General features: G+C 54.9%; 6 protein-coding genes across 6 annotated transcripts; 4 read left to right on the plus strand and 2 right to left on the minus strand.

Moving 5' to 3' along the window:
- Positions 1–1,255: 1,255 nt before the first annotated feature.
- KVR01_003095 (uncharacterized protein) lies at positions 1,256–1,736 on the plus strand (the record flags this gene model as incomplete). The annotated part of the gene is made up of 2 exons (XM_044781834.1): positions 1,256–1,357; positions 1,419–1,736. 2 exons carry the CDS (start codon positions 1,256–1,258, stop codon positions 1,734–1,736), a joined length of 420 nt encoding a protein of 139 aa, XP_044648110.1.
- Positions 1,737–2,075: 339 nt separating this feature from the next.
- On the plus strand, positions 2,076–2,939 carry KVR01_002940 (uncharacterized protein; the record flags this gene model as incomplete). Its single annotated transcript, XM_044792812.1, has 2 exons — positions 2,076–2,331; positions 2,455–2,939. 2 exons carry the CDS (start codon positions 2,076–2,078, stop codon positions 2,937–2,939), a joined length of 741 nt encoding a protein of 246 aa, XP_044647955.1.
- A 429-nt stretch (positions 2,940–3,368) lies between these two features.
- Positions 3,369–7,472, minus strand: KVR01_002204 (uncharacterized protein; the record flags this gene model as incomplete). Its single annotated transcript, XM_044794456.1, has 9 exons — positions 3,369–3,940; positions 3,992–5,071; positions 5,131–5,375; positions 5,435–5,660; positions 6,184–6,933; positions 6,991–7,025; positions 7,086–7,183; positions 7,252–7,389; positions 7,450–7,472. The coding sequence occupies 8 exons, from the start codon at positions 7,470–7,472 to the stop codon at positions 4,163–4,165; spliced, it is 2,424 nt and encodes an 807-aa protein (XP_044647219.1). The 3' UTR covers positions 3,369–3,940; positions 3,992–4,162.
- KVR01_003868 (uncharacterized protein) lies at positions 3,528–4,057 on the plus strand (the record flags this gene model as incomplete). Its single annotated transcript, XM_044794314.1, has 2 exons — positions 3,528–3,844; positions 3,964–4,057. 2 exons carry the CDS (start codon positions 3,528–3,530, stop codon positions 4,055–4,057), a joined length of 411 nt encoding a protein of 136 aa, XP_044648883.1.
- Positions 7,473–8,007: 535 nt separating the features above from the next.
- KVR01_002676 (uncharacterized protein) lies at positions 8,008–10,820 on the plus strand. The gene is made up of 6 exons (XM_044788083.1): positions 8,008–8,941; positions 9,024–9,154; positions 9,225–9,302; positions 9,371–9,821; positions 9,888–10,091; positions 10,166–10,820. Exons 1-6 carry the CDS (start codon positions 8,842–8,844, stop codon positions 10,516–10,518), a joined length of 1,317 nt encoding a protein of 438 aa, XP_044647691.1. The 5' UTR covers positions 8,008–8,841; the 3' UTR covers positions 10,519–10,820.
- A 117-nt stretch (positions 10,821–10,937) lies between these two features.
- KVR01_003643 (uncharacterized protein) lies at positions 10,938–12,142 on the minus strand. Its single transcript, XM_044786049.1, has 3 exons — positions 11,807–12,142; positions 11,445–11,549; positions 10,938–11,373 (listed from the first exon to the last, which is right to left on the minus strand). Exons 1-3 carry the CDS (start codon positions 11,953–11,955, stop codon positions 11,145–11,147), a joined length of 483 nt encoding a protein of 160 aa, XP_044648658.1. The 5' UTR covers positions 11,956–12,142; the 3' UTR covers positions 10,938–11,144.
- Between the last annotated feature and the right edge of the window lie 678 nt (positions 12,143–12,820).

Below are 12,820 nucleotides of genomic sequence, written 5' to 3' on the forward strand. Positions count from 1 at the left end.
CACCTCTAATATTAGCACAATTTGAACCATTTCTCTTCCTTGTAGTGAGAAGACACACCTGGGCGTGGAGTAGATATCTTCTTAGGCTTCAAGTGTACATTTAGACCCATAACATTGATAAGATGAACTACAGTAACGTGAGAGCACGATTTTACTACTGGGACCTGTGTGCATCAATTGATCTTTTGAACGTTGTGACAGGTCGTTTGAAGCCCACTGGTCGGGGTAGAAGGCAGGCTTGTCAAATCAATTGATGCAGCTCTAACAAGTTTGGATCATAAACTGGGCAAGAAATGAGCATAATGTCTTCATCTTGAGGAATAAAATGTTGGATCTCAAACAGGGACATGCAGAGCTTGGTAAGACGGATGCGTATTTCAAATGCGGGAACAAGCGAGTCCCCTCAAACTTCATGGACTTTGACCAGCGGGAATCCGTCGGGATTGGGTGTTTATTTCTCTCTAACGCCGAACCTTTTTAGTGCTTGGGTGCTTGCGGGATACGGCCCTGCGAGCCATGATGTCTACTAGCTGAGATGGCCTGCCTGGGAACTCGGTCAGGTGCTTGGTGGAAGCCGTCTGGCCTGCTGACGCGAATTGCACCTCGTACACATGGTCGAATCACAGATTAGGATTCAACGAAAGTTGGTCACTTTCTGTTGGCGTGGTAAGCAGGATGAATTTCAAATGTCTCGCTGCACATGGTGTCCTTGGATGATATGAGGACATTATTTCCACAAGTATGCCGGGGTTCCCGCTGCATTTGTTCTCATTTCTGGTCTTGAAATACCTAGATAATAATCAAATTCCACCGGCACAGTTCAAAATGACAACTAGCACCATGGTCACCATTGGCTCAGCCGAACAGAGTGCTAGGACCGACGACTTGAATGCAACCAGGGAGAAAGTGTCCGATCAGGCTAACAGCGCCGAACATGCTCAATCTGCGGACACTGTCCCGGACAAAAAGCCGCTATGGCGGCGTATACTCATTACAATAGCTTTACTAGCGGGAGTCTTTCTCGTTGCTCTGGACGTCAACATACTTGGTATGTCCATGCCAAATTGTTTATCCAGAGGCCATTTTTCCGTACAAATAGAAACTGACATGATCCTGCCACAGCTACGGCGACTCCGAAAATCACGACCGAGTTCCACAGTCTTGAGGACGCAGCCTGGTACACCACATCGTATAACCTGGCAAAACTGGCCACCCAGCCAGCATTCGGGCGACTTTATACATCTTTCTCACTCAAATGGACATTCTGCTGGAGCATTATGGTATTCATAATTGGTTCCATAATCTGTGCTGTTGCGCCCAACTCAGCCGTCCTCATATTCGGAAGAGCTTTTCAAGGGTGTTCAACGGCTGGGGTCTTTACAGGCGGCCTGGTCATAGCTGGCTATGTCGTCTCTAAGCAGAAAGTGCCCCTGTTCATCTCCTTCATATCTACCATGTACATGGTTGCCTCTATAGTGGGCCCTGTTCTAGGGGGCGTTTTCACCGAAAGCAGCTTGACCTGGAGGTTCTGCTTCTGGATCAATCTTCGTGAGCTTTCCCGTCTTCCCTCAACCCGCGGTTTTATCCTGCCTATGATTGTAGCACAAGTGCTTTCAGATTATTATCAATGCGTCGTGCTAACATTGCCGGTCCTCAAGCCATCAGTGTCGTCTGTCTCGCCTTCACGTATGTTGGCTTCCAGGAGCCAGCTAGGGAGCATACAAACGTCACATTAAAGGAGAAGCTCCTTTCCCTGGACCCTATCGGCACATGCCTAATACTTGCCTCCATGACCTGTCTCGTCCTCGCTTTCCAATGGGGCGGGGCTGTTCTTCCGTGGAGCGACTCGAGAGTTTGGGGCACTTTGCTTGGTTTCGGGTTGCTGTTGATTCTGTTCTTGTTTCTGCAAGTGAGGCAGAAAGAAAGGTACTTATGAAAGTCCCTGCCACAAAATCCGGGCTTATTGGGTTGCCTGTCCCATGGCTGATTCTGAAGTCCACAGGGCGCTCGTTCCCATCCGAATCTTGATCCACCGGACGGTAGGCTTCGGGTGTGTCGCCGGTGGGGCTGTCATCATGGCAATTAACTGTCTGACCGTTTATCTTCCATTCTACTTCCAAGCAACAAAGGGTGTATCACCGGCCACTTCGGGTCTGTATATTCTTGCTTTGGGCATACCGAATTCCTTGGCGACGGTGGCTTGTGGTCTCCTGATGACCACCACGAGATACTACATCCCCTACATATTAGCTGGATCTGCAGTGCTTGCGGTCGGCTCAGGTCTCTTATCGACTCTCGATGCCAGCAGCAATGTGGGGCATATCGTAGGCTGTAAGTAAAATCGGGATTTCCAACTTCACCCTTCCGCAAGCTCCACAGGTCTTGCACATCCACGCGACCCGTTCAGTGTTCTTCATTCTTCGAGCCAAGACCGGTAGCTAATAGTCTGAACAGATCAATTCATAGCAAGCATCGGCTTCGGCTTCAGCGTACAGGTTCCATTGACAGCGATGCAAAACGTCTTGAACGAAGCCGACCTCCCCACCGGCAACTCTCTGTTCATGTTCGCCCAGTCACTGGGAACTGTGATTGCACTACCAATTGCCCAGTCTATTTTCTTGGAAACACTACATAACAAGCTTGACGCGCGTTTATCCGATGCTCAGGCATCCCAGATCATAGACCTCGGGGCATCGAGTGTCGATGCTGGCCACATGGACGCCGATCTGGTGCCATTAGTTGCTGAAGCCTACGGCTATGCAGTTCAGACTGCAATATACGTCTCAGTGGCAGCGGCTACCTTAGCTTTCGTGACGGCAGGAGCTATGGAGTGGAAGAAGCTGGATTTCAAGAAGAGCACTGATGGGGATACAGAGGCTGGGACTTCGGCGAGAATCGAAGCAAGCTCAACAGATATTCAAGGATCTGAGAAAGCATGAAAACACAATGGCGAGGTCCCGCCTAGCAGATGTTCAGGAAACTCAACGGCAGCAGCCTCTGCGCTTCTTCTTCCATGAACAAGGTCGCAGTTATGGAGTGTCGGAAATGTGAACTTCTCAAAACTATACCAGACGAAAGATAGAGAAACGAAATGTGCATTGAAATATGTACGGTTATCTGGGAATGCAGACTTGCATACTGTCGTCCTTCCCAACTTTCGCCATCATGAGTCCGGAGGTCTCCTTGTTTCGTCTAGACCCAGGGACAATTCTTGGGGGGAGGAGGAACATTTTACACAGGAGACATTTGACAGCTTCACTGTATGATTGAATGCATGAAAAGAGCATGTTCAACCAGGAAAGCCCTCGGAATACAGCGTTCTGGAAGAAGCATGGAAAACGGCGTAACGGTCAGGTGGAAGTGGGCAGTGGAGTGCACATGTGAGTTTATGCATGTTCGTTATGCTACCGCATTATCCAGATTATGCATTTAGCGTGGTACCAGAAAAAAGTTGGTGGGGCACGAAAACCGACGCTCGATCGCGCCCAAGTCACCGACCCGCCGCCTACAACATCTCAAGTCGAACAATGGGCCGTCCCAAGCGCAGCGTGCTGGCAGCAGCCACCGAGTCCACCACTCCTCCCGACGAGCTGACCGAGCACCAGTTCGTCGCGCGCGTTGGCAAGCCCGAGGGCAACAACACGTACACGTGCATCCTGCCCAACACCAAGACCGCCCTCGTCGAGCTCGCGCAGCGGTTCCGCAACACGATATGGATCAAGAGAGGGGGCTTTGTCGTGGTCGATCTGACGCCGAGTGAGGAGCGCAAGACGAATAACAAAGTCGAGGGGGAGATCATCAACGTGGTCCGGGACGAGAAGGAGTGGCGCAAGATGCCATACTGGTATGAGACGCCCTGTGCACCCTTTTTCCTGCGCTGCAGTCCCACGAGGCAGCCCAGAACCCAATTGCCTCCCAATCACACAAAGACTGGCCAGTTCTGACGAACGTGTTAATCACCAGGCCTCGAGAATTCCCAAAGAACACTTACCCTGACGACGAGGATGACTCGAGAGGCCTGCCACCAACAGACTCCGAATCCGAAGGGGAGGAGTGACCCCAGCATTGGTCTCGTGCGGGACCTGCTGAACACGTTGTTTCCGAAGAGGTAGTCTCACCACCTTGGACGCTTGAACTCAGTCTTCCCGTTTTGGTAGCCGGTCTAGGGCTTCCGAATAGACCGAGTCGGCGCTCCAGGGTTGCCGGCGGACTGGTTGCGCGCATTTGGGCCCGCCGTATCGTCGGACGTGCCAAACCACACCGCCATGACTGTTATCGCCATGACACCCACCACGGCGGCTGAACTGGCTGGTGTGCTGGGGAATACATTCCAGGCCCACTCCTGAAGGCCCCACAAGACGTACTGCAACACAGGATGCACCCCACCGCGCCACAGGAGGTAGGGGGTAGACCAGGCTAGGTAGGAGTAGAACTGGTAATGGAGAGAACGAGCGAAGAGTAGGCCGACAACATTGGCAGTCAGGATAGTAGTCAGAATGTACTGGGGCGTAAATCCCTGAAATAATGGCTGCCAGGTCCTCCGGACAAATGTGGCATGAAGGACGTCCCCCAGCGATTTCCCGGTTGGCGGGAGCCACCGAGTGAATATGAATGTCAAGAGGACGGAAGCGTGCAAGACGAGTAAGGAAGTCGAGAACCCGCGGCTGAGAAAGGTCTCCTCGCCGACAAAGCGCCAGTTCACGGTCCACTTGAATAGGAATTGGCGAGAGAATTCGAAGGCACGTCCAAAGTACGAGGCCGGGTACTTGAGGAACGGCGCCGCAAGCTGGACCTGCAAGCCCGCCATTGAACCGCCCAAAGCAATGGTTCCAATCACGCCCTTGGCGAAGAAGATGAGAATACCGACCACCGGAAGCACCAGAAGCAGGGTCATCTTGACTCCAAGGCCGAAACTGTAGACGAGACCGCCGGCGACCCACTGTCTGTGCTGGAAGAGGAGGATCGACAGCCACATAAAAAAAACTGCAAAACAGTCATTGAAGCATCGGAGCATAAAAACGCTGTGCAGGCGTTTGGACAGGATCAACAGTGGGAAGACGTAGGGGGGAGCCTATTGGCACAGGTCAGCCGGCCACAGTTTAGTCCCAGTAGGTCGGCATCGCGGCCTACCTTCGCCTTCCAGTAGCAGGACATGACGACCGCCAGATTAACCAAGTACAACCCGGCAAACAGTTGCTGGGCTAGGGGGATATCCTTCCCATGGTTGGTGAGGTAGTACAGCCCAGTGTATATCCAGACGTGAGCAGCTGGGTAGACCAAAGGACCAGTGCCGCCCTCGATCTTCGTGTAGTCCCTCTCTCCATCGAGAAACAACTGTACCTGCTCCATGTAGGCAGTCCAGTCAATTTCGGTGTCTTGGCACAAGCGAGGTCAGTATTGTGAACATGTCTTCTTATGCCGTCGGCTCACTTACAGGCCACCTTGGCTATCACCAGCACACACAAGGCTGCATCCAGAAGAATCAGTACAGGGGGAACTAGCCTTGACAGCCAGTGCCTCCCCGTAGCAACATCCTGTGCAAATCGGAGGAGTTGCAGGTACAGTGGGGCCTGGTTGGTGGCCATGGTGTCGGGGGACGTGAGGGAATGATGGTCGTTCTTGAGAGGGTGGGAATGTTTAGCACGGGACGGACGGGTGGTCTGAATTGCAGGCGACGACGTGTTTAGAGCTACCCCTGTCACTCAAACCCCAGGGCTGGGCCAGAGCTGGAACCCTGCCCACGGTGGCCGAAGCTCATGTCCTCAATTTAGCGATATTTATTTATCAGGTGAGTGCATGCTTCTCCCAACTCCCCTGCCTTATTCCTGTTGTTGCAGCCAACGCTTTTCAGTTCATGGCCTTTAAATCTATGCTTTCCTGAATTTCAAAAGATATTTCAAATTGAGATATTTTTAACCAGAATATGGCTGATGTTTCTTAGAATTCTCATCAATTGTTTAGTTTATATCCGCTGGGGTTCTCATTTATTCACCCTATTCCAACCGAGACCCATCACTCAGCAGTACTATGTAGTACGTCTACTGAGACACATAGTTGTACGCTGCAGCCAATGATATTATTTATAATTTTGAAAATAAACGTCTAATTCGTCAACCACGACATTCATTACCCCTCGCACCAACTCACGGCTTACAGCTTGCTCCTCCCCTGGATCTCACCAACCAACTCGACCACCCTCTCGGCTGTCCCATAAGATCCCTGATAACCCCAGCCTGCATGGCCGTAATTGTGGACGACCCACGTCCCATCTATCTTCTCCTTCTCAATCCTCACTCCTCCCTCCCGGTATGGCCTCAGCCCTACCCCATGACGGATGATGTCCAAACCTTTCACCCCCTTCCCACCAGCTATTTGCGGATACAGGTCCACCACCCGCTGCATAATCCTCGCAGCAATGTTCGGGTCCGGATTTGGATCCCAGTTCCCCTTCTGGTACGTGCCGCCCAGTATCGTGCCGCCGCCAGCAGCCCGCGTCATGGTGTAGACCAGCTCGTCCGGCGAGTCCTCGGTGCTGGACGTGGCGACCATGAACGGGCTCACGTTCCTCACCACCACGATCTGGCCCCTGGCCGGCGTCACCTTGGTGTCCATCACGCCCCCGAGCTTGCACGCCATCAGGCCGGTGCAGTTCACGATGATGTCTGCCTTGCCGGAGGGCCCCAGCGACGAGGCCTCGGAGATGTGGTTCAGAGACGCCCGCTTGAGGACCACGCCGTGCCGGCGGCACTGGCCCACCAACCAGGGCAGGTAGATGGCCGTGTTGATGCACACGGACCCGAACTCGTGGCCGTAGGCCATGCCTGAGGGCAGCTCCTCTGGCTTCATGCTGCGGTAGTCCGGGAAGAAGTTGGCGTACCAGGGCTTCTCGTCAAAGAGGGCATCCCCGAGGCCATTCTTGGCGGAGACGTCGGGCTGGTGGCAGTCATAAGTCACATGTCCCTCTTTGTCCCTTTCCTTGGTTCAACTCACCTCTAGGTCTCGGGCGCTTCGCATGACGGCCGCCTCTTGACGCGTATGTCAGCATGGACCAATGGCACCCCGTTCCTAGCCATGTATGCACTCACTCTGGAAATGTATGCCGGCTTCTGGAACCTCCGCCGCGAGCCTCTTGATTTCGGGCCATGTCCTCCTCTCCCAACGGCTGTTTTCATTTGTCGACATACTGCGGATGATGAGAACAAGCCCTGTGTTTCTCGGCGCTCGCCATTCATTGATGGGCCCTGGACTCACGGCAAGTAGTTGGCTCCAGCCCACGGAGAAGTATATTGGATGTCGTAATCCCCGGGCATGTGCTTGGCGACAACGGTCACATTGTTCCCTTTGTCTTTGGCCAGCAGCAGAGCCGAAGTGAGGCCCACCACCCCGGCGCTGGCTCACGACTGCGTTAGTTACTTCCAGCTTGGACATGGGCTTCTCAAATCTGCCTACCCGACAACGACGATTTCAGGCATAGTTTTCCTCTAAATACAACTCGTTGAATCAGAAGTAACTATTACCACGGTCAACGATGGCGGTGATGGCCAGTCGCGTCACTGACGGGGTCCAACGTTGATAATAGGCCCAGGGAAAGCTCCGGCACCGCGGCCCGCTCGCGGGTGCGGAGCTCTGCGATGGCCGGACGGCGCAAAATCGGCGCCTCATCCTCAAACCGGCAACAGATCTCTAGGCACGTCAACACCGGCCCGTCTGTTTTTTTCTGGTCCCGCGGGAAACATATCTCTTGGGTCCCGCTTGCAATCCATGGAACCACGTGAGATCAGCCCACCACAATCTTGTGGTCTGAGGCTCCGCGTCCGAAGACGCAGACCGAGAAACAAATATCACGCCCTTGGTGCCGGCTTCATTCACACGTCTCTCAAATGCTGGTTCCAACACATCTCCTTGACGGGCCTACAACTGCACATGGATGAAAACCAAAGACGTTCTCAACAAGGAGATGAGAATTGCCCAGGTGGGTATAAGTCAACTTTCCTGGACCATTGTGGCGTCAGCCTCTGTCACGCATGTGGCACTTGACACTCAAAGCTCGTCCAGCTCGTGCAAGCCTGCCCGTCCTAGTCCAGTAAGCGCACATCGGGCTGAACTCGATCATCTATAGCTGCACCTGTGCTCATCCCGATTGATTGCACTGCGCCCACCACCCTCAGCCCTTCCATGCAAGAGGGTACCCAAGCAGCGTAACCTCGTTTTCGTAAACCATGGCAAAAAGCAAAACAAACACCACTGTTACACCCTCCCCCTCCACACGTGCGAATATCCCAACTCGCGCAGCCCAACATCCCTCTGGCCGCGGCGCTCGGGGGGAGGGAACATCAGCTGAACTGTACATCGAACCACCGAGGCCGAGCGGCGCCGCAGTCCGGCCAGACCTCATTGGCCGCCCTAAAGCCAAATCTATATCGACCTGCCATCTTGCATCTCCCGTGCATTGGCGGCCAGGGCGGCGCGGGGCATGCCACGACGCAGCGTAGCAGCAATGGCTGCCCGCCCTGCCCGCCAGGCCCGCCACCTCGGCCGATGGGTGCTTGCCACATGGGCAGATGGGCAGCCGGCGAGGGAAGAGGGGTCGGACAAGATAACCTACGTAGTCTGTCCCACCGCATGCACATGGCCCTACCTGCAATGTTATACTTAGAAATACATCACATACCGTCGCCGCGCGGGCGCTAGACGGACTTCCCCCACTGAGAAAAAGGCGAACGGCTAGTGTCATTGCGCTGAGAAAAGGGAGAAATCCTCCAGGGCTGACAGAGCCCGCTTCACATACCGCCTCTATCTGCAAAGCTACGAGTTTTCTGGTCCTGGCTCGATACCGCGGCGATGGGATCTACGGCAAATGCTCTGCGGGTGCTGGTGGCAGGAGGGGGGATTGGCGGGCTTACGGCTGCTGTTGCCCTCCGCCGACAAGGGCATGATGTGGATAAGTTAAAACCGCTACCAGTGTTTTGTTTGCTCTCGAGTTCGGCTGTGGTTCACCCCAGCGTCTCTGACCGTGTATGCACAGGTGTTTGAAAAGTCCCGGCTACACCGGGGCCAGGTAGGGGCCGCTGTCTACATCGCGCCGAACTGCACGGTTGCACTGTCGCATATAGATGTACACAGTCAGGATTATAAAGGGACCGAATACCGAGGGGTGAGTCCTTTGAATCCAGTATCGTGACTGATGATTCAATAGGGGCTGGTCCTGACGTGTATCCGAACAGTTCAAATTTGTGAACAGCGACTGTGAAGTGGAGCAGAATTGGACCTACACCGATGAGCAACGAGCAAATTGGCCAGCCGTACGTACATATTTCCCGGCGGGGTTTCCCTCGGGCGGCGGGCGACTAATATGGATGCGTCCATCAAGGGCTGGTGGCTGGTCAACCGGCCAGACCTCCACGAGGCCTTGAAGGCGAAAGCAACCTCGACCGAGGGGCCAGGAGCCCCGGTGAGGATCCACACGGGCACAGGCGTCGAGGGCGTGGACTGCGAAGCAGGCACCATCCTGCTCTCCGATGGCACCCGCGTGGGCGGCGACCTGATCGTCTGCGCAGACGGAATCCACAGCAAAACACGAGCGTCCGTCGCGGGCGGCGAGGTCCCCATGATCGTCAGCGGGCACGCCTGCTATAGATGGCTAACACCGGTCTCTGTGCTCGAGAACGACCCCATCACAAGGACCTTTGTGGACAACCCAGGTCATTTTGTGCAGATCTCCGGTTCGGATCGGAGGATTGTGCTTTATCCTTGTTCAGAAGGGCGGCTGGTCAACTGTGTCGCCTTTGCGCCGAGGGACGAGGTTGGCGAGATCAAGAAGGGTGAGTGAAATACTGCCTCAAGCCTGCTGTTCTGGACCAGGGTTGACAACCAGTGGCTGGCCGCAGACGTGACCGGGTATGACCAGCGCGCGAACAAGAAGCAACTCATAGACCACTTCAAGTCTTGGTCCGAGCCAGTGCTGCGCCTCCTGGACACGGCTCCGGACGACGGGGTGATGCTATGGGATCTGCTTGACATGGAATTGTTGCCCAACCTCATCAAGGGCAAGGCAAACCTGATCGGTGACGCAGCGCACCCTTTCCTGCCCCGTGAGTCTTTCCTCATATTGACTCTCTGTGTTTGAATACATGGAAGCTGAAGTAAGTATTCCGGGTCCGAACAGACATGGGCCAAGGTGCAGCCCAGGCTGTTGAGGACGCTTGCGCCCTCGGGGCGATATTGCCCCTTGGGACCACGCCCGAGAAGATTCCCTCGCGACTGGGGCTGTGGCAGCAGTGCAGGAGGGACAGGGCGGCCAGGATTGTGATGCACACGAGGCGCAGGTCGCGAAAGGCGGACGGGAGCCAGGGGCCACCTCAGACCAGTGAGTATTCACCCGCAAGACCCTACACACGTGTGCCGTGCGTCTGGACACGTGTACTGAGACTTCAACCCGTTTCTCAGTGGACGAGTTCAACGCTGCCATGTCTTATTGCATCCATCACGATGCTTGGACGCACGCCGAGGAGCAACTGAAGGAATGGAGCGAGGCCAAGGCCCTGGCAACTGCCGCATCGTAATCGCGTAAAAGCTGGTAATGGCGAGTTTCAAAAGACTTGGTTAGAGGGCTGTGTATTGGGGAGGAGTATCAGAATATGTTCTGCTTGAAGTTGCATCTCAAATTGTTTCGACGATGTCCAAGCTTTGCTTTATGTTCCGTGGTTCTCACAAAAGTCGACGACAAGCAACCTGAACAAGGGTATAACCCTCACAGTTCTGTACCCCGCCACCTGCGAGACCGGGACTTGGCTCACCCCGCGATGACAGCTTTGAATTGGAGAAACAGCAGCAGCTCGCGTCACAAGCACGTAATAATGCAGCATGGTTGATTTACGCGCCAGAACAAGCGGAAGAGAAACCCAACAAATCACTATACTGAGATGTGTGGCATGAGGCTTCTAAAATACTTCAATTGGTATCTGCGGGATATAGGAGTGGCAGCCTCCCTCATGATACATCACATTCCCTTCAGTTCGAACCTCTCGAACCGTCGTCACAAATGACTGCTGTTGCTGCCATTGCCCCTATAGTAGAACCGATTTTCTTGCTCAGGGACCGCGCCATGTAGCCGGGTATGAGAGAGGACGGAGACAGAGAAACCCTTACTCGGCCTTGGCCTCCTCCGCGGCCTCGCCCTCCTCGGCGGGCTTCCACTTCTCGATAACCTTGAGCAGGGCGGGCGGGTTGGCGCTGACGTACTCGTCGACCTTCTCGCCGTCCTTGAAGATGTGGAAGGTGGGCATGGCGCGCACGCTGTACTCCTGCGCGAGGTCGGGCAGTGCGTCGACGTCGACCTTGGCGAAGTGGATCGCCGGCATGGACTGGGACCACCTGTTGTTGTGGTTGGGCCAGAGGTCAGCGTGACACCTAGGAGACGAGATGAGGAGGGACTGTATGCTTACTTGGCGATCTGGGGGGCGATCAGCTTGCAAGGGCCGCACCACGTCGCGAACCAGTCGACAACGACGACGGGGTTCGAGGCGATGGTCTCCTTGAAGGCAGAGGCACTGGGGGAAGAAGAAGACTCTGTCAGTATCGTAGGACCGACCCGACCCGGCAGTTGACGTTGGGACCTGCAGCTGCAGCTGCACCTGCGGCAACTGAACTGGGCGTCAGAGTGCCCTGCGGCGCGAGCCTCGCAGCAGAGGCGGCCGGCTGCTTGCTTTTGCCTGCTCGGGTGCTCTGGTGCCCTGGTGCCCTGGTGCCTTGGTGCCTTGGTGCCCGGGGATGGGCCACGGCGGGGCCAGGGCCAGGATAAACTCACGACTCAATGTTGTGGACAGTCATCTTGGGCAGTGTGGAGTGGAATGATCTCGCGAGTGTGATGCGTGCAGAAGTGGACAGTGGTGTGCTGGAGACAGAAGTGCGTGTCGCTATGTTGAGGAGCGGTCGTAGGAATTGCTTCGCAGGCATTTGTATCGCGGGTCGGGAGGGACGGGGTGGGGGAGTGGTGGAGGGAGTTTTGCCGGTTGCACCCTTTTTGTATTTACGGCGCGGGTGACGGGTGAAACGCCTCTTGGGGATTTTGCTATGGTAATCTGGTAGCGTACTCAGTACGCCTTTCCCCTTCGCCGCGCTATCAGAAAATCTGCGGTTTCTGGAAAAGTCTCAATGATGTAAGCCGCTTGATTTGTCAAGGCCCGCTGTCTTGTCCCCAGAGCTCCCAACCAGGGCCCAGGATCGCGTCATCCTGGGCCCTGCCCACCGACTGCCGACTGCCGCCGCACCACAGCCAGCCTTGATCAGTCATCAGACAGCGGGAGGGAGTTGGGAGGATATCCCAGTGATCCGTGGCGGCATTGAACAGAACTAGGACCAGTTGACTGTCTGTTGTGCGCTCTCCATATGTAAATGAGTACATAGGTGCCTAGGTACATCTTACCATGAGCGGCTCGGTAATGGTTGTGCTCGTACAGTACAGTAGAGTCAAAGGTACCTGGGTACTTGCAATCCGCCACGCATCACCACCTACAAACGTGCTTCTCCCAGGATCCCTATGCCTCTCTCAAAATGGCCACAAAGGGCCACTAAATTGGCTCCCGCCTGTCAGTGTGACAGATAAGGACAACGCAGGTCCCTTGGCCCCAGTCGGAAAGGACAAAGTCGCACATGGTGACATCAATGATGTGTCTAGCCCGGCAGCTGGTTCATGTCACACCTCGCTCTCCTTTTTACGAACTGCACAATGCTGTGTCCTTGTCTCTCCTGGCTGGGCTGCCCCACCGTCCGTCCACACATGCCGATCATACCGCATTTAATCCATCAAAAAGAGACCGCA

The sequence above is a fragment of the Diaporthe batatas genome (assembly GCF_019321695.1).
Source record: "Diaporthe batatas strain CRI 302-4 chromosome Unknown Contig00003, whole genome shotgun sequence".
Classification (NCBI taxonomy): Eukaryota; Fungi; Ascomycota; class Sordariomycetes; order Diaporthales; family Diaporthaceae; genus Diaporthe; species Diaporthe batatas.